The sequence below is a fragment of the Helianthus annuus genome, chromosome 13 (genome assembly GCF_002127325.2).
Source record: "Helianthus annuus cultivar XRQ/B chromosome 13, HanXRQr2.0-SUNRISE, whole genome shotgun sequence".
In the NCBI taxonomy this organism is placed as follows: domain Eukaryota; kingdom Viridiplantae; phylum Streptophyta; class Magnoliopsida; order Asterales; family Asteraceae; genus Helianthus; species Helianthus annuus.
Window position 1 is genome coordinate 159,253,725 of NC_035445.2, and position 25,797 is coordinate 159,279,521.

Sequence of the window (25,797 nt, forward strand, 5' to 3'; positions counted from 1 at the left end):
ACGAACACGAACAAGATCTTGTTTGTGTTCGTTTGTTAAGAAATATATGTGTTCGCGAACTGTTCATGAACACCTAGCGAATGAGATTTTATGTTCATATTCGTTTGTTAAGTAAATGAACGTTTTCGTGTTCGTTTGTGTTTGTTTGTGGATTTATAAGCAATGAACGGCAATGAATGTTGATAAAAACAAACGGATGTTCATGAACACCAATAGAAACAAACGAACACAAACAAGCGTTCATGAACAGAATATATAATACGCTTACACTTACTAAATATTTTATTTGTCGGAATTTTGAAGCATTTAAATAAAAATAATAGCTAAAAACACTAATGAACTATCGAACGCAGTCGAACATAAACGAACACGTTAAAGAACGTTCACGAACATAAACGAACAAACGTGGCATCTGGTCATGTTCGTTCATCTAACTAAACGAACAAATTTTCTTGTTTGTGTTCGTTTGTTTAATAAAAGAACGAACACAAACGAACTTTCCGTCAAACAATTCACAAACTGTTTGTTGAACGTATAATTCGTTTGCAGCCATATTCTTATGTAGTGAGTAAATTAGTTAATACCTTTTTCATTTGTTAAATTTTTCTTAGCATAATTTATAATTATTTATGATTGCCAGTTGTCTCTAATAATTTAACAAGATAAACTTAAGCTATATTAAAATACATATATGTTTTTGAAAATCACTCCTATTTTTAACAATACAATATGACTTCATCATGAAACAAACAAACAAATAAACAATCCAAAATTATATTTCTGCACTCCATTTATTAATTTCTTTATATTATTTCATAAACAAATCACATACATACATACATACATCCAACAACTATGAAACAATATAACATGTTAGCAAGAATATAAAATAGCAATAAATCATAAACATGGGTACCCTCGTTACATCCCACATCCCAACCGTCCATTTCCACATGCATGTTCAATGTTCCCACACTCACTCACTTATATTCATGTATTTGCTTCTTCTTCTTACCATTTCATCAAACACCTACTCCCCCATTCTCTCTCTCTCTCTTCAAAATCTTCCATTTGCAAATGGATATTAGGACCTCAGAGACCCCATGCAAGATCAGAAAGCGGCGGTTTCGGACGGCTTCCTCTTCGTCGTTCGCGAACAACAATTTAGCGCAGTTTCTCGTCGAAAAAACTGATTTGAGTCGAAATGAGAAGTGTGTTGATCAGTTGGAACCGGAGACGACGGTGGTATTGCCGAAATCAGGAAGTGATGATCAAGTGAAAGAGGTGATTTTTTGTGAATTTGTAGTTTTGTTACATACATTTTTGTAGTTATGTTGTTAGTTACTTTTATAATAGCAAGTTAATTGATACACTTGTGACAAGTTTAATATGTTATTTTATGGGAAATTGGATTTTATGAAAATATTTTGGAAAATAAGGTGATAGGGTTAAAATAGTAAGTAGTAACGATAAAAATAGCCTGTGGCTCGTAACTTGTTCGTAATTAGTGGTATCTTAGGTGTGGGATAAAGCTTAAGGACACAAGGGGATTTTCCCCGAATTATTGGATTTTCTTCTGAATTGGTGGGTAGTCATTATATCCTACTAGAGATGGATATAATCTGGTGACACGATGATGCTACAGTGGTCCAAATTTGTCGTTCTGTAGTTAGCTTGCTAAAAATTCGATTAGAAATAGCTCAAGTTAATTTGGCTGGTGCAATTAGTGTTTTCAATTGTACAAAAAAGTAGTTGTAGTTTGATATTTGTATAACTTGAGATTGTTTTTATTTTATTAGTGATGCTTGTATAAACACAAACATACAAAATCATTAAAATATGAGCCGAAGACGAGAGTAGCTTACAGCTTGGATTAACGATTATGAGCTGAGCCAGCTCGATCAGCTTATAATGTCTTTGGTTCAACTCAGCTCATTCGCTTATTCTACAATGTAGGGTGCTAATAGTTTTCCGTTCAAAAAATATTATATCATTTCGGTTAGTTTGAAAATAAATTAAATACATACAAAAAATGTATATTATTTTTACACCTTTTTTACTCGTTTTGACAAATTCAGCTTTTTGTATTATTTTACTGAGTTGAGTCGTTACAAAAGTTACAGAATTGACTTATAAATTTCATACAAATGTTTAAAAATTACTACACATCATGACCATGTGTCTGTAACGTTTTGGCGCTTTGCAGGTAATAAATCCACACTACAGACAATCTTGTGACTTTATGGAGAAAGATAATATCTTTGGAGGGACTCCCTTGACTTACAATACAAAACAATTTGAGGTACATTTTACTTTTTTTTTTTTTTCATATGTAAATATCAATATCAGTTTATATATTTACATAAAAACTTTTGTGTTTTATTTAACTCGACGTCTAGGAGGGTGGATGTTTGACACGAAAACACCAAGACGTGAAATTTACGGGTTTGGATTTAGTCTAAACGTTGTCAGCTCAAATCTATATTAGACTCACGCTTAGTTAACGAGACGTGTTTGTGTCAACTCGTGAATAATGAATACATGTGTCGTGTTTGGGTTTCCGTGTCTAACATGATTTTTGGGTTCATGTTATGCTTTGGTCCGTGTTAGGTTTGATATGACAACCCACAAACACAACAACATGACACAAAGTTCACATGTTGGGTTTAGTTTAAACATGTTGGGCTCAATTCAACATCAAACTCAGGAACACGTTTAGCTAAACGACCCATATTTGTGCCAACTCGTGATTGCATGTGTCGTGTTTGGGTTTCCGTGTCTAACATGATTTTTGGGTTCATGTTGTGTTTTGGTCCGTGTCAGGTTTGATATGACAACCCACAAACACAACAACATAACATGAAATTCGCAAGTTGCGTTTAGTCTAAACATGTTCGGCTCAATTCTACATCGAAATAAGGAACACGTTTAGCTAAACGAGACACATTTGTGCCAACTCGTGAATGCATGTGTCGTGTTTAGGTTCCCGTGCCTGACATGAATTTTGAGTTCACGATATGTTTTGGTTTATGTCGGGTTTAATATGACCACCCACGAACACAACACATTTAACGCTCTTTTCGAGATCTCACGTTTGGTCCTTGTTACAGAATCATAAAATACCTTAAAATTATAAACGAAACATTATTTAATACATATTTTTAAACAAATTAGAATCTTAATATATATATTTTAAAGGATGTTAATTATTTGATGTTTTTGTGCATACCCCTTTCACTATAAGTCAGAAAGACAGCAAATAGTGGGGTCACACTCTGTATTCATTGTTGAATTTTTAGCTAACCTAAGTATGGAGTTCAAACTTCAAAAGATTACATGAACGAAAAATCTTTAGATTGGTTATTTTAACTACTTTTAATAAAATAGTCCTTTTTTTTCTTAACAAAAATCACATAATTGAAAAAGCAACATTTATAAAACCGACACATTCACAAAAAACTTATACGGTTAAAACTTTTACGTGATTCTGACCTTTTAAAGCTAATGCTTTTGCGTGCTACGATATGAGTTGGATCACATATCTATACGATTTTCATGTTTTACACGAATTTGAATTCTTTTTACACAATTCTTTGATAAAACAAGCTTAAAACGTGTAAAGTTTCTATCGACATGTTACTTTTTGGATGCGATATTTACTAAAAGCACGTAATTATACTTAATTGTGTAAATCATGTCAAAGTGTTAATATTGTTATTAGTTTTTGCTAATATTAGTTGAATTCAAAGATTATACATTTTATTGATAATCACAACTATTTTGTTACTATCAAAATAGCCGTTTGACACACTATAATGGACACTTATATTAATATTATTAATATATTCATTTAGGATACGTTGAGCTAGACCTATGTTAAATGATTTTTAAGTAGAATTTAGAAGGATAATATATTTTATAATCAATAAATGATTATCTGTTAACATACAGCAAATTTGTTCAATTATTTTGTAATTTTGTCTCCCAAGGGTTGGGCCAGTCTCCACATAAGAATGATGTTCCCCATTTCATTCAATTACATTCAATAGTATTTAATATATTGTGTTGTAACTTGTAAGTAATAATTTTTTTTTTTTTTTTTGAAAATTAAACTTCAATAAAAATAACCTCCGACCCAAACGGGCAAAAGGCCAAACAAACAAACGCCCCCGACCCAAACGGACAAATGACCAAATTACAACATATACAGGGGATATTTACACCACTCCATCCAACTTGTAAGTAATAACTATTGCCCTTTTTACATCATGTGTCAAGCAAGTTGAGGGTCAGATTCAGCTTACTAAAAAAATTACAGGGGTCACCCACTAACTACGGTTTCAGAAAATGACAAATCAAATCGGCTAGGTTGGTGTTTCGGCCAGATCTATAGGGTTACCGGATTAGCGGTTGAACAACTTAGTTTTATCGGTGTGAACCAATATTTTCATATAAAAAATCGTTAGTTTGTATTAAGTATATTAAGATAATAAAATGATTCATGAATATAATACATATACATAATTACATAATCGTTAAAACAAATATATCTAAGTATGGTATCAGGTGATGATAAACCAAACGAGTTGGGTTGGTGGTTTTGGTTTAGCCAGACATGTAGGTTGCCCATTTGGAGGTTAAAAGGTTTGATTTATAGGTGCAAACCCCCGAACTTTTTGCTCAGTAGTGTTATATATGTAGTTTTCGTATAGAAAGTTTTGGGTATATACGTTTTCGACCCCTCGGTTCTATAAAATTTTTTGGGTATATACGTTTTCGACCCCTCCGTCTTCATTGTTAAGCTTCACCACTGATCGTGGGTACAAGAAACGAGATGAAACGGAAATCACACAATCACTAAACACATTCATAGGATTTGTATTTCATAAACAAACCCAAACACAACAATCTTTGATGATTCTCTCTCTTTAAAACCCAATTAAAACCATTACCTACTTTCCTCTTTCAAATTCCTTTATTTATATAGGTTTGGGCCCATAAGCTTAGGTTTCCTAATGGATTTTAATCACCATTAAGGCCCTAATTACAAGTTGGAGCCCATACCTCTTAATTACAATTAATTACAACAATAACCAAAGTGTAACCAATCGAGCTAACCGTCAAAATATGCACCAACACGTTTGAATCTCAAACCGGTTGAATGGCTTCGCTTTGGATGGTTCAGTCGGTTTTAACGTGTCGAACTATTGTGGTAAAATATTTGTTAGTATGTTAAAGTAAGATTATTTTTTTCTTTTGGTCAGGCAAAATCAAGAACTTATGATGAGATGGAAACCGTAACCAAAGATCGTGGTCAACCAAAATCGACCCATGGGTTGGACGAAATCAAGCACGCGCTCACAGTGTCGAAAGAAATACTCAAACTTCTAGCTCACGTTTGGACCACTGACACGAACCATGGTCCCCACCATCCAACAAGCATTTCCCTAGCCTCGACATTGAACCACGAGCTCAACAAGGCTCGGTCTCATGTCAACAAGTTAATCCAAGAACAACGGTCCAACCAAACATGTGCACACAAGTCCAAGGAGCAAGACAAGATCCGTTTTGCAGTCAAGACCATATCACGAGAGCTAGAGACCGAAAGGAAGCTCCGACGACAAGCTGAGCGGATGAACAAGAAACTCGGCCGAGAACTAGTGAATACGAAGTCGTCTTTAGCTAAAGCCGTAAAAGAAGCCGAATCTGAGAAACAAGTGACCGCGGTTTTGGATGGGTTATGCCAAAAGATGGTTCAAAGTATCGAAGAACAAAGAGTCGAGCTTGAAGAACTAAAGAAAGAATCTGAACGGGTACGCAAAGAAATAGAAGAAGAGAGAGAAATGCTTCGTGTTGCTGATATGTTACGTGAGGAACGGGTTCACATGAAGCTTGTTGACGCAAAACACGAGTACGAGGACAAACATAAACAAGTGGACATTCTAGCACGTGACCTCGAAGAGCTTTTGGAATTCGATAATGGCATACACCATATAACACCTAGAGTTTTATCATGGTATCAAAGCACTGATTACAAGGGCGAAAACAAAAACGAGAATGACACGCGAAAAGTGGTCAATGACGGAAACACCCTTGGAGGGGAAGTTGGAAGCTTATCATGGTTTGAGAACAACAAGGGTGAAGTTATAAATGACGATACGACAAACACGAACAATGAGGTCGCCGGGCGTAACTCCGATTGTATCGAGTGGGAATTCGGGCTCGACATGAAAAATGATAGCGGAGAGTTAAACGAGTGTTTGGAAGAGAGAGTTTTAGGGTTATCGGGCTTGTCTACGATGAAGGAGTATGAAGATGAAATGAAGAGATACAAAATGATCAAAGATCTAAGAGACCGTATAGTATCCGGTTCGGATCTTTCTTGAGATACACTCGACTTTCGATCTTATATGTAAGTTGGTCGGTAAAGCGTCTAAATCAATACAAAAGTTTTCATTTGTTATCATTGAAAAAGCGCGTAAACGACATTCATTTTCATCAAATGCATAACAAGGGGAGATTATTTGTGAGAACCATCTGATGTGAACGAAACTGGGGTTGCTGGATCGTCTCTCACAATCAGGCTAAGCACTTCGGGTCTTGCATAATGGCCGACCACATCGAAATCAAACTTTGCTCGAGCAATTTCTCCAAGATCTATACCAAATTTTAGCCATTAAATCGTCAATATTCTTTAAAAACAGTGCGTTTAGTTGTAATAAATTGATTAAAAAACGTTTACGGTCGTATTGACCAGGCCCATCACAAAAAGAGAGGATGGCAATGCCCCATACCCGATTATAAAAGTTTGTCCCAAACCCGGCCCAAAACCCGTCAGGGATGTATCGGGTAATTACCCGTTGGGCATCAGGTAAACCGTAAACATGTACCTGTTAGTTTGTTAAATATATTCGTTGGGTATACCGACCCAAAACTCATCAGGTATCTATCGGGTAACTATTAATCAAAATTACATTTCGCAATTGTGATTAATATATATAAAAGATGCCATTGAAAATAAGTAAATATATATAGATATTTAAAAAATAAAAAACTATTATTTCGGGAATTTAATCTGGTAAATGGGTATACGTTATCGGGTCAGGTAAACGGGTATATCACTGAATCCAATACCCGTCCCAAACCCGCGGAAAAAAAAAATAACCCCATTCCCGTGCCAAATATGCCGGGTTTCGGGTTTACCCATCGGGTTCGGATTCTGTTGTCATCCCTACTAAAAGTAACCCGTTTTGACAGGAACCACATACCCAACCCGCCTGACCCGCACATTTTACCACCTCTAATGGATCTTTTGAGCAAAAGGAGAGGGTACATACCTAAATCAGCTGTAATGAGTGCTTCACCGTCATAATTCGGTCCCGCAAGAACAACCCCTGAGGGTGAAATGATAACACTGCCACCAGCACAAACTACAGATTCTGGTGTGAGTTCTTCATCGGTTCCAGTAAAATCATATTCCGGGGGAGCGGGGTAATCTTTTCTTCGACAAAACTGGTTTGCCGATAAGACAAAACATCCACCCTCCAACGCTATATGTGTCATTGATGCCTGCCATACGTCCCTTGAATCAGCTGTTGGTGCACAATATATTTCTATTCCTGTTCAACCAAAAACATGATAGATAACTAGGATAATTACATAATCCCATAAGTTAACACTATTTCTTGTGCGGGTTAAAACGGTATATTTTTTTCTTAGGTCAAAACATCCGGATTGGGTAGAACTACAAAAAAAAAAAAAAAATCGTTTACTTCGTTGATTTTTATAAATAATTAATGCTTGACGTGTGATAAAAGGTGTATTGTTACAATAATGTTAAAAGATTTGACTATAAAAATGGTACGTTGCACATGTTAAAACGAGAGCTCGACAATGATTTGAGATCAGTCATAATCCAAATCGAATCGACCAGTTTAAATAACGAGAGCGCGACAATGATAAAATCTATATAATTACAATGATAATTTAAATGTCAGAATATAAATGCTATAGCTTTTGTATGTATTAAAATTAGGGGTGTTCAAAAAGCCCGCAGCTCGAGGTACGCTCGAAAAAAGCTCGATTTGTTTTCGAGCCGAGCTCGAGCCAGGGGTTCTCAGCTTGTGGGCTCAACTCGATGGCTTGGCTCTGTGGCTCGACTCGATGGCTCATATGTATGTATGTGTGTGTATCTTAGAAATGTGTTTTATTTTTTTATCGGGTTATTGGATTTTATCACCCCTAACTATTGGCTATTTGCCGCTGCCACCCCTAACTATCACTTTGACGCCTGTCACCCCCAACTTAACACTTAGTGTATTTTGTCACCACGTCGTTAACTGATCACCAACTTTTGATCTTGGTACTATACTTTTGGGGGTGTTATAGGGATCTTAGGACACCCCAAAAGTATAGTAACAAAATCAAAAGTTAGTGATTAGTTAACGACGTGGTGACAGAACACACTAAGTGTTAAGTTGGGGGTGACGGGCGTCAAAGTGATAGTTGAGGGTGGCAGCGGCCAAGAGCCAATAGTTGGGGATGATAAAATCCAATAACCTTCTTTTATCTTATCAATATTTGTAAAAATTATAAAAAAATTAACGAGCCAGTTTGATTGGGCTTGAGCTGGCTCGAAGTTTTTACAAGCTGAGCTCGAGCTCGACTTTTCAGCTTGAAAAAATAAACGAGCCGAGTCGTGTTGGCTCGTTTAAGTTCAAGCTCGAGCCCAGCCTGACTCGAGCTTGAGCCCAACCTAGCTCAGCTCGGCTCGATTACAACCCTAATTTAAATACACTTTTAGGGACTTTTGGCCCATTTGATCGGCCCATTTTCTTTTCTGATAATCATTTGATTTGGACCATTTGACCTGTTTGACATAATCATAACCAAAATCGACTCATCCATAAATAAACACGTAGAAATCGCTACTTCTAAGTTGGGATAATGTATAACAAACCTTTAGCATACATTGCAGTCCTTAACAATGGCATTTTATTCTCCCAACAAATAGCCGCACCGATTTTTCCAACGGGAGTATCAAAAACGGGTATATGTGACCCGTCGCCAAAGCCCCAAATGATGCGCTCCAAAGCTGTTGGCATAAGCTTCCTGTGCTTGCCAAGGTAACACCCTTGATTATCGAAAAATAAAACCGTACAATAAAGAGTGTATCCATCTCTCTCTATAACTCCCATCACTAAAACAACTTTGTATTTTCCCGCCATTGCCGCCAATCGATCAACTTCAGGACCTGCATGTAATCAAAAACACACTTCAACACATTAAGAAATAAAATTATGAGGAAGGTACACGGACGGTCCCTGTGGTTAACCAAAATTTTGGATTTGGTCCATAGCTTTTCAAAAGTACACGGATGGTACCTGTGGTTTGCAATTTGTAACGTATTTAGTCCCCAGCTAACAAATCTAAAGGTTTTAACATGTCCAAATTAGGGGCTAAATGTGCTACAATGTGTAAACCACAGGGACCATCCATGTATTTTTGGCAAAAGTTGGGGACTAAATGCGTTGCAAAGTGCAAACCATAGGGACCATCCGTGCACTTTTGGAAAGCTAGGGACCAAATCCAAAATTTTGGTCAACCACAGGGACCATCTGTGTACTTTAATCTAAAATTATTTTCTTGACGAGTTGACGGTACTTATTTGTAGGGGTGAGCATGGGTCGGTTTAGGTCGTTTATGAACAAAAACTGAAATGTCAGTTATCTAACAATGAAAACGACCATTTTATTATGTTGGTTCAGTTAATTCAGTTATGAACTTATGGGTCACAAATAGGTATGTTTTTTCGTTAATTAGTTTGGGCCAGTTTTTATTGGGCTTGGGCCCAACAGCAAGCAAACTAGTTGATTCAGTCCAGTAGTGTGATGACATTATTAAAGAAAAGCCCAACAAAAATATAACTGAAACATATATAAAAACTATTGGCCCGGTAGCTTTATTCGCCCTAATACAACATGTCACAGGTTGGTTACTGCCTGGCTTTCCATAACAAACCGATACCGAACCGGAAATTTTGACTTTTGGAAAAGTCAAAATTGAACCATCGATTAATTGAACGGGCCGGTCAATTATTACAGTTAACGGTTCGGTTTCTGCTCAACCCTATTTATTTCTAACATCACATAGTTTTTTTACCAGGTACATTTATGGCTGCAGCATGATACTTCCGGAATTCTTCTTTACCCTTGAGTGTACGGTTACCGATTGTCACACCGAAATTCGACCCACGAGGATATCCACCAATAAACGCTTCGGGGAAGACAACTAACTGTGATCCATATGAAGCAGCTTCAGCTAGTAATCTCTCAGCCTTATCTGATGAAACACACAATTAGCTACTTAAGTTACTACAATCAATAACTATCCATCAACACAAAAACTATTATAAATTAAAAGAGTAAAATGCAATTTTCGTCCCTGAGGTTTGGCCAGTTTTGCGACTTCCGTCCAAAAGTTTGTTTTTCCGCAGCTGGACCCAAAAGGTTTGAAATCTTAACTCCATCCATTTTCTCCGTTAAGTCAGGGGTATTTCCGTCTTTTTTTTTTTTGTTAACTTAAAGGGCAATTCGGTCTTTTTCAGGGTATTTGGTCTTTTTACATAAAGTGTAAAAGACCGAATTACCCTTTAAGTTAACAAAAAAAGACGGAAATACCTCTGACTTAATGGAGGAAAATAGATGGAGTTAAGTAACGAGCCAGATGAAAATGGCAAGATTTTAAACCTTTTGGATCTAGATGTGAAAAAGCAAACCTTTGGACGAAAGTCGCAAAACTAGCCAAACCTCAGGACGAAAATGACATTTTACTCAAATTAAAAACAACTGATTAGTTGACACCAGCATGACAAAAAAGCACACGCTTGAATCGAAGTTATAACAGTAACAAAGTGAACCAAACCAAGGGTAGCAGGGGTATCATAGAAGACGGTTGCAGCCTGTACAACAGTGGCCCGAACCGTTGGGCCGGAGTCGGAAGAAACCATGTTGACTTCGGTGAATACAGCAGCACCATCGGTCTCGGTTGTTGGAACTAATGCCATTGCTTTTCTTCCCCTCTTTTGTGTATTTTTGAACTAGTAATCACCTGTTCTTGCTGCTTAAACACCATAAAACCCTCCAACCAATCAACCCCTCATTACAGAAATACCTTCAAAGTATCGTTATATAAAAAAACAACATAAAACCATTAGAGTTAATTACTGTTTTCGTCCCTGTGGTTTGTCAAAAATCACTATTTCAGTCCATTAGTTTAAAAACTGCGATTTCAGTCCCTGTGGTTTCACTTTCGTAACCATTTCAGTCCCTGTGGTTTCACTTTCGTAACAATTTCAATCCATTTATTCTGTTAGTACAGGGACTAAAATAGTTTCGAGGTGGACTGAAAGTCTGAAATGGTTACGAAAGCGAAACCACAGGGACTGAAATCGCAAGTTTTAAACTAATGGACGGAAATAGTGATTTTCGACAAACCACAGGGACGAAAACAGTAATTAACTCAAACCATTATTTTAGGGTGTTAATAAAGCCACACCTCAAAATCTTATTTTCACACCCTCTATACGGGTCGTATGGGGTTATACGGCCCGTATAGAATAATCTGACATGACAAATATTGGGTCGTATAATGATATACGGCTCATATAGATGGAGAAAATATTAGGTCGTATAACATTATATGAGGTTCGAGTCGTATAACATTATACACGGGTCGTATAACATTGTACACGGGTCGTATACTGTTATATGGCGCGTATACATGGAGACAAAAAACATTCTTTGACATTTTTTTTGTGCAAGATTCTCTTATTCAACCCCTATAACTATACAGGGCGTATAGCTGTAGGGGGTGTAAAAATAAGATTTCAGGGGTGCGGGAACAACAGTGGGAGCCTTATTTTAACATACAACCCTAATATCATGTTGTATAAAAAAATAAGGTTTTCCCACCATAATTGCCTAAAACTCAATTAGAATATCAAAAAACACAAGATATTCACATCAATTTAAAAAAAAAAATGTAATTCACTAGCCCAGAATATCAAAATTATCAAAATTCAACTGCATACAGGGGCATTCTACAGAAATTAAGTGCAAGAAGGAAACTTTCATCCTAAAAATCCAATTTTTAAACTAACCCAATTGAATTAATCCAATCTAATGTTCTAAAAGCTGAAAAGATTGGAGGTTGAAACGGAAATTGTGCTAATTTAGACTGTGTTTCAGTTTGTGCACAAGTTAAGAAACAGAATTAATGGTTTAAACTTACACTGTACTCGCGAATGGTTTTGATTATGAGAATCTCTGCAAAAGAAATGACGGAGAAGACGATAAAATAGGTGTCTCAAACAATCATGAACCGCAAATCTCAAACAATCATGAACCGCAAATCCCTTGACTGACGTTCTGTCTATTGACTGTTAGTCAACTAGGGTATATTGGTCCTTTTATGTTAATTGTTAGGGGCATTATAGTCTTTTCACAAAGTAAATAAATAAGAAGCACACGTTAGGGTTCCTTGAACATGTTCAGCTGTCACCTTCATTCTCTCTCGTTTTTCTTACGCAACCATAATAGAAGGTATGGTTTGTGGTGGGTGATGATTGTCGTGGGAGGATGTGATGGTTGTGGAGTGCGGTGACTAGTGGCGGTTAATCAGATGTATTGGTGATGGGTGGTGACAATATGGTGGTTAGTGGAAGTAGTGAGGTGCGAAGTATGGTGCGGCGGTTTGTGGTGGTTGTTTAACTCAGGGTTTGAGTGACGATAGAGGATAGAACGATGGTGGTGGTGGTTGTTGGTGCAGCTAGACAAAGGTGATAGAGTGGTAGTTTAAGGTGTAATGGGGTGGAGTGTTGGTGGTTTATAATGGAGATAAATGGTGGTTTTAACCTTCGATTAACTTTTCTACAATCATTAATTCCACGGGTTTGTTACGATTTTGTTCGTCACCAGCGTTTTCATCATCGACTACGTCGATGATTGTTTTTTGGCCAAAAGCTCTTCATGCGCGTAGACATAAGGGTCCTGCAACTTGTTTGTATTCTTGAAGATCTGCAAAGGTTTTACCTCTGCCTCACCTCTTCCCCAAGCAGATCCTTCCCCATGTCTTCAAACCTCTGCCAACCTCTTCTCCCTCTCTCCCTCTTCAAAACATCCATCTGCTCCAAAACCATAGCTCCACCTCCACCTCCGACACCACCTCCACGGCTCCACCTCCACCTGCCGACACCACCTCCACCACCACATCTCAGCCACCACCTCCACCACCACCATCGTCAAAACCCACCACCACCAAACCCATCAATTAAAACAAAACCCAGATCGATGAGAGAGAGACCGTAGAGAGAGAGATCGGTGAGAGAGAGAGAGAGACCGTACAAAGAGAGATCGGTGAGAGCGAGAGAGATTGGTGAGAGAGAGAGACCGTAGAGAGAGAGAGGCGGTGGTGTGATGGCGGAGGTGGTGCGGTGGTGGTGGTGGCGTGGTGCTATGGGCAGTGGTGGTGACAGATTGTAGAGAGAGAGAGTTTGTAGAGAGAGAGTTCAAGGCGGAGAGAGAACTGTTGTGTGTGTGTGAAGTGGTTTTTGTAGAAAAAAAACAAACCATCTTCTCCTTGCAGACTGCAGACATTTGGTCCACCCCTTCTCCTGCAGATGTGGTCCGCAGACTGCAGACCTTTTACCTCTGAAAAAACAAACAGCACCTTAATGACCATTCAGATGCTATCTCTTAATGGTTTAAAGCCTCTGAATGAATAAGAGGTAACCTCAAGTCTGAATGGTTAAGAGGTAACCTCTGAATGGTAAATCATCACATGTCACATTCTTCTACCTTCTCATTGGTAAAATTCTTAATGGTTCCATTAAGAGGTAGCCTCTTAATGACCATTCAGAGACTACCAAACAGCCCCTAAAATACATTAAAAAACACCCTTAAATACTACAAATAATTTCAACTCATAAAAATACTTAAAAGAAATATCAGAACACAACAAATAACCCCAATTTACAAAAGATACACCCAGGTAAACAAAACAAATTCATTGCATTTAAATATAGGCAATATAGCCTAGTGACATTCTAGGGGTTGGATAAGATTTAGGGATCATTAGATCCTGCGTTCGGTTGTCACAAGGGGGGTTTTTCTAGATTTATTGTGTATAGGCATCATAACCTAGTGGAGATGGATATGATCAGGTGGTTCCGCTGGTGGCGTGATGATACTCCAGTGATCCGTCAGTAATCCAAATTTACCGTTAAAAAAAATTAAATAATAATTATTATCTATAAAACTATGAAAAGATAACTAAATTATATTTATTATGTTATACATAAATTTATAAAAAAATAATAACTATAATTAATAGATACAAGATGAGCCAAGGCCGAGCTGTACTAACAAAGCTCGAACCGAACTGACCTTGAGCTTAGTCGAGCTTGGGCTCGGCTCACTTGCACTCTAATTACCACCAAAATTTCCTTCTATTACAAATTTACAATACAATCTATTCAAAACTCAAAAAAATTTAGTGTTTCTATAATTCTCTTCATTTGCTCATTTACTCAACTAAAGATACACACTTAAATTTATAAATCACAAAAGATCAAGGTTGCATATGCTGGTGAGATGATGATATATATAGCATTGCACGCAAGGGCGGCGTAGCTTTGTGGGGGCGGAAGGGGGCGGCCGACCCCCCAAACTTTTCGCTCGTTAGTGGAGAGTAGGTAGTTTTCGTATAGAAATTTTTTGGTATATACGTTTTTGACCTCTGGTTTTATAGAAATTTTTGATATATATGTTTTCGACCACCGGTCAGAAATCTCAAGCTTCGCCACTAACTACATGAGTCCATGAGATGGTAGCTTTGATACCAATTATTGAAGATTAAGCGAAAATCTTCGCCACTAACTACATGAGTCCATGAGATGGTAGCTTTGATACCAATTATTGAAGATTAAGCGAAAATCAATCGTACAACACCACCAAAGAACAAGTCAATTAGATTAATGACAAAGAATGAATCAATGGACAGGTTGAATTAGGGCTTTATTCAATGAACCAGAAATTATTAACGGTTCGAGAACAAACCATCTTTCAACTTGACACAAATGCCCCTCGAACTTTCAAAGTTATAAGAAACAATCAGAAACTTATTTGACCATAGAGAACCAAATGTGAATACTCTTCGAAATAATATCTCAAAAAGCTGATTGATATGAGTGTTTTAGTTATAATTAAAAAAAACAAACTCCAGATTTTCATTCATACTTGCCAAGTTACATCAAACCAGAAGGTAGACGGGCAACAAGCTCCACCGCCAACCCTTTCTGAATTGCAAACTCTAATCTACTAAAGATAAAACTCTGCCCATTGATTAGGTACAAAAATACATATTGATGACGGGGGTAGCCCGAGACCAAATAAAATGACCAAGTATGTAAACGTCCAAAAGGTTCAATGGTTGAAAAAGCTGAGGAGATGGAGTAAAGTAACACGGGAACAGTGAACAAGTCACATCCCCAAACAGTCTCACCAACCACAGCCGTAAAAGCAATGCAAGTCCACAGAATACATGCTATTATCCAGGGGTCAAAAGGCTTCAACCCCCGAAAGGGTAAGCCCCTCACTGCAAGCTGGTTCACTAGTCAAATGAATACTTCTTTGGGACATGTCTTCTCCTATATAATGACACTTCATTCATTAAACAAAGACATCTCAGACCAGATTTGTTCTCTCAAACTCCGGTCCTTCACATCGTACACTTACTTCACTCAAGTGTCCCTCACTCACATTCACATTACGCTTATTCTTTCTGTTCCTCAATCCTTTTCTGAATAACACTTCAGAATTGGATCTTCAAACAAGAAACATAAACTAGTGAACCTCCTTCCACGTCTTGCAAACGTGGGGGGACCTCACGACCTGCGTTAGGCAAGGTTAAACCCTTTAACCCTTCTGCCTAACCACCCTTGCTACTATCCTCGGTCTATATTTTGTTGTCTCAACACATATAATATTGTGAAGTTAAGTCAGGTAAAATGGTATTAATTAAAGTGCAAACCACAACGTTTTTAGAACTCTCCGTTGCGAGTGTTATCTGCATGCCAGCTCACCTAATCCCGCCCCCATCACCAAAACGAGGCCGTCAAAGGGTGGATCGCCAACCCCATAACGCTGGTTAACACTTAACACAAAGGAGAGACGATGCACAAACACATCATTTATTTTTCTTCTTTTGTTTGATTTTTTTAGTTAGACTATAACACGCTTGTTGAAAGCTAAGTTAGTTAAAGTGCACCTCTTACGTGGTAGAGGATTATGCACTTTTTAGTTAACCCATAAGATATGGTCTAATGCATTGAAATGCTTTAATAAAATTAAATGATTTTGAATTGATTATAATTTATATGCTTTAATAAAGATTAAATTGATTTTGAATTGATTATCAAAGATTAAACCTTAAAAGGCCGACAAATTTGAAAATTTGCGAGGCCCCTTTGGACTCCTTTATTTGATTTAGAAAAGATGATTTGAAAATATATTCAATCATTTGAAGATTTAGAGTTATAGGTTTTGAATTTTCTTTTCTCATTTTTAAAAGATGGAGCCGGAGCCGTGCTAACGCTGAAAATGATTGATTTGATGAATAAAAACGGCTCATTCTATTCCCACCTCCCTAATTCCTGATTACACCCCCCTATCAAAAACATCACATCCATCAATTATTTGGTTTTTGTTTTTAGCCTGTTTTGTCTTTTTGTTGTCTTTTTTTTATTCATTTATTTAATTATTAGTTATTTAGTATTTGTTTGTATTTGTTTATTATTTAATTAGTTATTATTATTATTATTATTATTATTATTATTATTATTATTATTATATTTATTATAAGTAGTAGTAATGATATAGTATTTATTATTAGTTTTTATTGTTATAATTTATCAAATCTATATACTATATATAAGCATTTCCCATGTCCTGAATTGTAATTTCCCCACGATTTTTTAAGACGCTCATCCAAAGGTCAGTGATTCCATCGAACACAATATGTGAAATTGATGACGCAGATGTAACTGTGGGAACAATTAATATTGAAATCAATACGAGATTGAAAGTTTCACCTGCGTCGCTTCAGATTACCCTACCCCCTCCATTTACCGGCAATTGAATCCCCCTATCCCTATAAATTGAAGCCACTTTAAGCCTATTTTTGTGTGTTGTACCATTCGTCCTTCAAGCAATTGGCGTTTCGAAGCAAGATTGATTTGGAATTAGGCTATGGAGGAAGAAATTTAGATTATTTTGCAGTTGTGATTTTATAAGCAGAAGCGTTTGCCAGGTAATTTTCGTTTCATTATTTGTTGTTTTTGAGTTGCAATCTGGTCGAATCTTTATTTTCTTTTCGGTAACCGTTCCTCAGATGCATGTAAAAGGAGTGCAAACTTGAAGTATATACCTGTTCCTTCGTTTTCTGTGATTCTATTTCCATCATCATTAGTGAATAGTCCTAATTGTTCTACAGTCGAACCCTGTATTTTCTGAACCAAACACTAAATGAATCTAAATTCCTATCTTAGTATTTTGTTTGCAATTTTTCTTATAATGTTCATGTTGTTATACATCTGTATAAATGAAATAATTTTTTTATGTTTTTTGAGGAAGCATAGGGAGTGTTAGTTAGGTGTTGGTTGTTTTGATATCTCTTGGTAATAATTCTTAATCTAAATTGGTTATGCAGGTCGAGGAGGTTTATTCTTTTGATCTTGATTCGCTAAACTGGATTAGGTTAATCTTTAACAAATGATCTTCGGTACAGTTTATCTTTATTATTTCATCATTTTGTCGTTAGTTATTCATGGTTTAATCTTTTCTTATTAATAGTTTGTTTGTGTCATTTCTTTTTGCGATGCGATGAACCTTAACTTTTGCGTTACAGGGATCTTTTTAACCAGCTTTATTGATTGGTTCTCACGCTTACTGATAAGAAAATCACTAAATTATAGAGCATGTTAATTTGTGCTTCCTTTTAGCAATAGTTTGTTGAACATAAATATTCGAGTACTGATTTTGTGCACGCGCTATTTTGGCCTTATGAAAACAGAGTAAATTAGTACTTTTGTGGGTGTGATTCCACCAGGTATTTATTCAGGGGGAAGGTGAGTAGGTTAATGCTGTTTTCGAATTATTTTTTGGGTGGGCTTTCGTCTATCTCAAATTGTTCCTTGCTTTTTCGAATTCGACTTGAAGATAATTTGTTTTCAGGTGATATTGATTTGTATTTTAGGATTCTTAGTGATATTTCTTATGTTGATTTATCTGGAAATAGGTTTACTGGTGGGATTCCTTATGATATATTTCATGCTTTATGTCTTGAGCATTTTAGCGTGTCAAATAATCCGAATCTTGGAGGGATACTTACTGAAAAAGCATGGTCATTGCCGGTTCTTCGCAATTTTTCGGCCTCATCATGCAATATTTCCGGGAATTTCCCTGAGTTTTCGTTCTGTAAGTCGTTATCGTTTATCGATTTGAATGGGAATCACTTATCGGGAAGTATCCCGGAAAGCATTTCGGTTTGTGAGAATCTCGAAACGTTAAATTTCGTTGGAAAATAATTTATCCGGTGAGATACCAGTGAAGTTAGGAAGCTTGATGAAGTTGAAGTTTCTTAATCTGTCGTATAACGATCTTTCGGGTTCGATCCCAAACGGAAACACGTTTAAAACGATGGATAAAAAAGTTGGGTAGCTAACCACAGGCACAAGATCTTATCTGAGAACTTAAAATCCCAATTAAGAGGTCCCCAATGAGACTAAGGCTAATATAGTTTCGTTAAAAGCCAAGACGATTTAGGACATCAGAAACTTAAGGTTAAAAAAGGGGTTTGGCATGTGATTAACAATCTGTAGGTGTGAGATCTGGCCTGTTACCTTTGGTTTCACTCGCTGAAATTGGAATTATTTAACACGAATCCTGTTGTTGTGAACCTTTTTTAGATTTGACCAGTTTTTTTAATGAGCAAACTATGATTTGAAGATGTTTTGAAACATGATTTAAGTGGAAGGCTTCTTAGCGTAAAGTCGTAAAAAAAGTTAGACAGGTCAGACGTGTTCACGGTGGATAGTATCAAAAGGCAGCTGCAAAGGATCAGATTACCGGTCCCGGATTACAAATTTAGTTGGAATAACTAGGTCCCCAAGAAGATATCGATAGTGGCATGAAGAGCTGAGAAGAATCGCCTACCGACAATGGATGTTCTAGCCAGGAGTATATATTGCATCTCAGATCTACGTGCTTTCTGTGGGGAGGTTGAAGAGTCATGCGAGCATACTTTTGTTTCATGTTTCTTCGTACAATCCTTGTGGTAGGTTATTGGTCAATGGTGCAAAGTGCAAGGGATTTATGCCTTTAGTTTACGGGATCTCCTGGGATTACATGACTCCATCAACGAGTCAAAAAAGAAGAGGAAAGCTTTTCATTCCATTATTTTGACAGCAATCTGGTGTGTTTGGCGAATGCACAATGATGTAGTGTTTAATCGGGCGCTGGTGTCATTAGCGAAGGCGGTTGAAGAAACAATGGCCATGAGCATGCTTTAGGTGAAACACAGAGCCAAAGAGTAGTCGATCACATGGAACAAGTAGTGATCTTTTATGGGCTTTGAAACCGGTTAACTTAGTCGATCACATGGAACAAGTATCGATCTTTTATGGTCTTTGAAACCTGTTAAGTTCTGTTTTTGTGGTGGCAATTGAGTTAATGTGCTTTGTACTCATTATTTCTTTTCATTTGGTGGATGTTTTTATCTTCTAGCAACTTGCTGGGTTTTGGTAATAAAATTTATGTTGGCCTTTCAAAAGAAAAAAAATCTGATTCTATTTCCTTTTCTTTAACTTATGTGTAGATTGGAGTTATTATTGAGTTAGTCATGTAGGACGTTCCAATTGGTGAGACTATGTTATTTCTGTGTTTGGAAGTGTCGATGATCAAATTATTTATACGGTCTTGTAGTTTTTTTATATATATATTCTTAAAAGTTAAGCTATTAAATTAATAAATATAGTAAACACTTACAACCTACAAAGAATAGAGCCAGTTCCATTTAAACAAACTAATCCACATACTATGAATAGGCCACGAAAACTTGTTAATACAAGTTGTTCTAATTCAAATTCTTTTTTCCGTTGTAATTTGCACACGGTTCTCATTAATTGTTTGCTATGGATCTTTTGTAGCTCACTGTTTTTTATAGTTTTAAAACTAATCATAAGTTGTGTAACAAATTTATAAAGTACTTATGTTCCTATTTCTTGCATTGTTATTTAACTGAGATACGTAACTCCTATTATGTGTACCATATCGAGGCTACTAACTTGAAAACTATAAGAAAAAGATAGTACAAATGCGAATAAAAAAACTAACATAACTATTGTACAATATATCATGATTCACAAGAAGATTGCTAAACTAACAATAATAAATATATGATTTTTTATCATTTTAATGTTTAAATTATCGCCCGGTATTGATGTCTACTCCGCCGCAACGCGCGGGTTACCCACTAGTTATATTTATAGCTGTAACAAAAAGTTATATAAAAATAAGTACTTTTTTACAAAATTATTATCATTTAATAATTTACATACCGAGGTTTAATCTATACTCCCCCCAAATGTAGCAGGTTGTGCTATCCAAGACTTATACATATTTTGACGTGATTCAAATATATTCTCCCAGCCAGCTGCATCATTTTCTCTCATTAATTTCCATAGGTTGTTTGTGCTGGCAATTGGATACTCTCCTTGCAATTCTACCATTATAAAATGGTTACCATTCACGTGTGCAATTGTAATTATTTTTTTTCTGGGAACTCGTGAGGGCCTCTCCAAAGCGAAAAACAAGTAGAACTGTTTCTTTTTTCTTGAGATAAAAAATGAACGATCACATTAAACTTGTTCGCAATCAAGAATCCTGCCTCTGGCATAATCATCCAGTGTTTTTCAGGTGCAAACCCCGATCCTGACCAAGCCAAGGACGTGAACACATCTTTGAATGAGCCTAAGAAAGCCTTAGTGTACTTATTTCTAAACTCGAGTAGCTCTTCCATCAGTGATCTCCGGATAAATAACCATTCATCTTCACCGTACCCGAGATGTAAGCATTCGTTAGTCCATACGGACACGAACATTTCTTTATACTTGTTTAACCAAGTACTATTCAAGTAATCCAAAACATCTGCAAAGATAATAATGATGATAACGATGGTAACAATAATACTAACAGAATTATAGTAATAATACATACCTTGATGATGGATTAACATTGACTGAAGTTGCTTGTAATTTTGGAGGAATGATGTCCACGTTTGAGATTCAACGAGTGCATTCCACATTGTATTGAAGATTTTCCAATCATGATCCGTGGTGAAAAATGATTTGCAGTTTCTAAATATACTTTGAGAAACGTGCCACCTACAAAGTAATCGGGTAGCATTCGGAAAAACTTTCTCGCATGCATTCATCAGAGCTAACTCCCTGTCCGTAACTATAACACGTGGTTGTTGCATGCTCCTCTCATCTAGAGTTGATTTTAAACAGTTTAATGCCCAAAGATATTTCTCCTCTGTTTCTTTACGCATAACTGCAAAAGCTATGGAGATTGTCTTGTTGGTAGAAGTTACACCAACAATTTCAAGAAAAGGCAATTTATACTTGTTCGTATTGTATGTGACATCCATAAGCAACACATGTGGAAAATCAAGGAAGTACTTGTATGAGATTTTAGGAACAAAGAATAAGTCTTCCAACATGTTTGAAACTCTATTGGTAGAAATTTCAAAAGTATACCCTTTATCATTTAAATGAGACATTAGCACCTCCATCAAAGATTTCCCTTTATGATCCGTTGCTCGAATTTTATCACGTGCGTTATATATGTTTTTAATTGTAGAGACATTATTTTCATCACGCTCCTTAATAACACCTAAAATATCTTTTGGGAACACACCCTTCCCCGTCAACTCTGCCACCAATTGGTGTTCATTAGGTGTCAATCATTTGAGGATTGGGTGTCCCTCCATATATTCTCCGGGTGGATGATTATGCTCACCAGGTTTTACTTTTAACGTCCAAGAACCATTCTTTTTTGAAAATTTCCCTACCATTTCAAACGGGCAATTTATCTTTCTAGTGCCGGTCTCTCTACTTGAATCTTTATCTGATTTATACACACCACCACGATCACACATAAGTACAACTTTAGACACGTAGCCATTTTTAGCTTTCGATCTTTTAGTCACAATAGCGTAACCAAGACTACGTCCGGTGTTTCTAACCCATTCCATCAACTCTTCACGAGACTTGAACACCTAAAAGTGAACTAATATTAGTTACAAAATATTAGGTGAACAAGCTTGAGTAGTTACAAAATATATATTATCCAAACAAACTCATTTAAACTAAAACAAGACTCTTAACCTAGCTTGATTATATAACTAAGTTGAAACTTGAAACATGGGATTTAAATAATATACCTGATCTGTTGAAAATCCAGACATCTCTTTAACTTTTCTGAATGCTATGATGAAACATAAATAGATCACTCTTTGAACAAGTAAATTTATGCAGCTCTTTGAATAGCTTTCTGAAGTATATGAAGCGAATGCACTGAAGTTCTCAATTTTAGAGGAAACTGGTGATATTTTGGAGGAAATATCAACTATTTAATATCACCACATAGCAGAGCTTTCTGAAGTAAGTTCTCAACTAAGTTCTCAACTTCAGTTAATATCACCAAATATCAACTATAAGTGTTCAATGTGTAAAATCTCAAATATTTAATATCACCACATAGCAGAAACGACAATGTGACCATGTTTGAGCACTAAAAAGGTAAAAAAAAAATGACCATGTTTGACCATGTTTGGATTTAATATAAAAAAAGTAAAAAGAAGTAATAATTTGAAACCACCACGTTTTTTTTATCAATTTTAATAATAATAATAATAATAATAATAATAATTCATTACTAATAGTAAATAATAATAATAATAATAATAATAATAACAACAAAAATATAAAAAAGACAATAAAATAAAATAAAAAAGACAACAAAAAAACAAAAAAAGACTAAAAACAAAAACCAAATGATTGATGGATGTGATGTTTTTATAGGGGGGTGTAATCAGGAATTAGGGGGGGTGTGTATAGTATCACCCATAAAAACAGCCAAATATATATTTATTATTATCGTTTTTAGAACATGACCATTCACCTAACAACATCAAGGGTCGATTACTTGAATAGACATATAAAAAGGTAGCTGACAACGAGGGTCATCAAGTGGGCTTCCTCGTTTGGGCTTGTTGTCCTCAACTAGATATTGGACCCAAGCCCATAACAACACATTCACTAACTGGCCCTACAGAAGGAAGACCAAGTCAGAGACTTCGGTTTTCCATTCATATATTGTGGACAAGTTCACTGTTCCGTTAGAGGGCAAAGTGATGAGTGTTAACAGGTCATGCAAAAACCTATTTAACCTAAGTAGCTAGGGTAAGCAGAGTATCGAATCCAGAGGAGTCTGGTGGAAAGCGTTATGAATTAAGTGTTGATTAACTACTTGCAAAAATGTAAACTTTGGTTGTTTGAGAATTTGATTAAACTACGAATTACTAAAATGAAGTTGTAAACAATTGGAGGAAAAGTGATTCTATGTATTTAAATGTGTGAAATTGAATAACTACGAGAAATTTGTGGCTTTTTGGTAGTCATGGGTTGGAAATAACCCAAAGTTCTAGGTAGTTTGGTGTGAATAAAAATTGTCATGGTTTGGTTTATCCTTTTTCTGTGAGATTAAATATATTATTTTATATTTAATCTAGTAGCCATTATAATCATTTACATTATATGGATCAAAATATATAACAATCCTATTAAATAATTAGTTGGTAATTGTTGATGGGCCTAATTACCCTTATTAACTAATTAGGGTTTCCTCCTGGGTGCATATGTAAGGAGAATAATGTGGAGGTTAAGGGGTTAGACAATTTCACAAACCCTAATAGCACATAACATCAAATCGCCTCCTCTCCATAGCCGATTACCCCTTTTATCGGTTCTCATCACCACCATCATTAGATTGCACCCTAAGGAGGAACCAGATCAAGCTGACAATCATGTCGAACACTAATGCTGCGACTACATCTGGATTCTCTGCTACCCTGTACTGATGCAATCAAAGGTATGAATTCATGTTTTCCATTATGCCTAAAACAGAACTGACCAACATGTGGTATCAGAGCATATGTTGATTAGTCAGTTATGTTTTCGTATCCATAATTCTGGGATTGAAGCTTGGAAAACGGAATTTTTTTGAAATCTTATGAACTAACAGCCGGTTTCGAGTGGTTATATGTTCGAAATCCCTGTTTTCGGAAAATATTAATCATATGTTTACTCGAAATCTAATGGGTTATGTTTTTATGACCGAAATCTGTTTTAGAAAAACCTTAAAATTCAGGTTTCGGGTTCCAGAATTCATGTTTTAATTATTTAGGGTTCATCATGTTCTTAGTTAAAATTCGATATATCCTATAAGTTTTGGATTATGATTTGAATTGTTATATGTTTTCCTGATTTTGATCTATTTTTTCTAATAAGGATTTTCGAAATATGTTAATAAGATAAACAATTATGATTTTCAAAATTTTATGATAAAAATAGATCAATATTATAATAGGAAACTCTATCACAATTCATAAATTTCGAATTTTCAGTTGTTATAACCATAAACAACAACTGGATCGCACAAGATCACATAAGAGATGATCTGATCACATAAGATAATCGCACAAGATCAGATCACATAAGAGATGATCTGATCGCATAAGATAATCGCACAAGGCCTTAATAATCGCACAAGTTTACTTGGGCCTTACTGATCGCACAAGTTTACTTGGGCCTTACTGATCGCACAAGTTTACTTGGGCCTTACTGATCGCACAAGTTTACTTGGGCCTTATGGATCGCACAAGGCATAATGGATCGCACAAGTCATAACAGATCGCACAAGTTTACTTGGGCCTTACGGATCGCACAAGGTCTTATTGATCGCACAAGTTTGCTTGGGCCTTACTGATCACACAAGACTAAAATAATGTTCGATCCGCGCTAACGGGTGGTTTGCTATTAAACAATTGGTTTTGTAATTATTTAGTTAATTAATGAGGATCAAATAATGTTTTACAAAACCAAAATAGCTTAACTTGAATGAGCTTCTGATGTATCACTTCTGGCCAAAGCTGACTTGATACATCTATTTATCGTTCAAGTATTACGAAAGCTATGTTAAGTATACATCATAAGCATGAATGTTTTAATATCTGGCCAAAGTTGATTTAATTCATTCATAGATGGCATACTTAACAAGTGCATAACTAAAGTGATTGTCTCAATTTCTGGCCAAAGCTGATTTGTTACAACCACTTTGCACATATGCTTAAATGATTACACTTCTGGCCAAAGCTGTTTTGTCTTCGTTTAAGTAGAACTTTAAGTGGTCTATTATTTTGATGTTAGTAATAGACATATCACAACCTCTTCACATAATGATCCTTATATTAATGATCCTCAATTATTTTTTTGTGATCATTTTGTCTGCCTTATTCTTAGTACCCATAATTTTTTACTCACTATAATTTTCTTCTATAAATCTATATCTCATCCACTCTAATTCCTAAGCCTAAAATGTTTTGCTTTATTTAAAGTTT

At 36.0% G+C, this 25,797-nt stretch overlaps 3 protein-coding genes and 1 long non-coding RNA gene across 6 annotated transcripts; 2 read left to right on the forward strand and 2 right to left on the reverse strand.

The window, feature by feature from the left end:
- Positions 1 to 959: 959 nt before the first annotated feature.
- LOC110899900 lies at positions 960 to 6,466 on the forward strand. The gene is made up of 3 exons (XM_022146790.2): positions 960 to 1,284; positions 2,207 to 2,302; positions 5,265 to 6,466. The coding sequence occupies exons 1-3, from the start codon at positions 1,078 to 1,080 to the stop codon at positions 6,384 to 6,386; spliced, it is 1,425 nt and encodes a 474-aa protein (XP_022002482.2). The 5' UTR covers positions 960 to 1,077; the 3' UTR covers positions 6,387 to 6,466.
- Positions 6,345 to 12,448, reverse strand: LOC110899901 (bifunctional nitrilase/nitrile hydratase NIT4B). Of its 3 annotated transcripts, none has more exons than XM_022146791.2 (6): positions 12,292 to 12,448; positions 10,924 to 11,118; positions 10,162 to 10,341; positions 8,960 to 9,253; positions 7,338 to 7,619; positions 6,345 to 6,657 (listed from the first exon to the last, which is right to left on the reverse strand). In XM_022146791.2, exons 2-6 carry the CDS (start codon positions 11,063 to 11,065, stop codon positions 6,521 to 6,523), a joined length of 1,035 nt encoding a protein of 344 aa, XP_022002483.1. In that variant the 5' UTR covers positions 11,066 to 11,118; positions 12,292 to 12,448; the 3' UTR covers positions 6,345 to 6,520. The 3 variants fall into 3 exon arrangements, with proteins under 3 accessions (XP_022002483.1, XP_022002484.1, XP_035837583.1); XM_022146792.2 differs by having other exon boundaries at positions 10,924 to 11,121; positions 12,292 to 12,427; XM_035981690.1 differs by having other exon boundaries at positions 10,924 to 11,172; positions 12,292 to 12,402.
- A 4,564-nt stretch (positions 12,449 to 17,012) lies between these two features.
- LOC110899899 lies at positions 17,013 to 19,803 on the forward strand. Its single transcript, XR_004876451.1, has 2 exons — positions 17,013 to 17,367; positions 17,767 to 19,803. It is a non-coding gene; the product is annotated as an uncharacterized LOC110899899 (long non-coding RNA).
- A 2,277-nt stretch (positions 19,804 to 22,080) lies between these two features.
- LOC110902051 lies at positions 22,081 to 22,742 on the reverse strand. Its single transcript, XM_022148790.2, has 2 exons — positions 22,561 to 22,742; positions 22,081 to 22,395 (listed from the first exon to the last, which is right to left on the reverse strand). Exons 1-2 carry the CDS (start codon positions 22,582 to 22,584, stop codon positions 22,081 to 22,083), a joined length of 339 nt encoding a protein of 112 aa, XP_022004482.1. The 5' UTR covers positions 22,585 to 22,742.
- Positions 22,743 to 25,797: the final 3,055 nt, after the last annotated feature.

Coding starts and splice junctions, on each gene's coding strand:
- LOC110899901 (XM_022146791.2), bottom strand. CDS start 11,065: ATGGCATTAGTTCCAACAACCGAGACCGATGGTGCTGCTGTATTCACC. Junction 10,342..10,923: donor TGATACCCCTGCTACCCTTG/GTTTGGTTCACT, acceptor GTGTTTCATCAG/ATAAGGCTGAGAGATTACTA. Junction 7,620..8,959: donor GACTGCAATGTATGCTAAAG/GTTTGTTATACA, acceptor TTGGTTGAACAG/GAATAGAAATATATTGTGCA.
- LOC110902051 (XM_022148790.2), bottom strand. CDS start 22,584: ATGTCTGGATTTTCAACAGATCAG. Junction 22,396..22,560: donor CTGGATTTTCAACAGATCAG/GTATATTATTTA, acceptor GTTCACTTTTAG/GTGTTCAAGTCTCGTGAAGA.
- LOC110899900 (XM_022146790.2), top strand. CDS start 1,078: ATGGATATTAGGACCTCAGAGACCCCATGCAAGATCAGAAAGCGGCGG. Junction 1,285..2,206: donor GTGATGATCAAGTGAAAGAG/GTGATTTTTTGT, acceptor GGCGCTTTGCAG/GTAATAAATCCACACTACAG. Junction 2,303..5,264: donor ACAATACAAAACAATTTGAG/GTACATTTTACT, acceptor TCTTTTGGTCAG/GCAAAATCAAGAACTTATGA.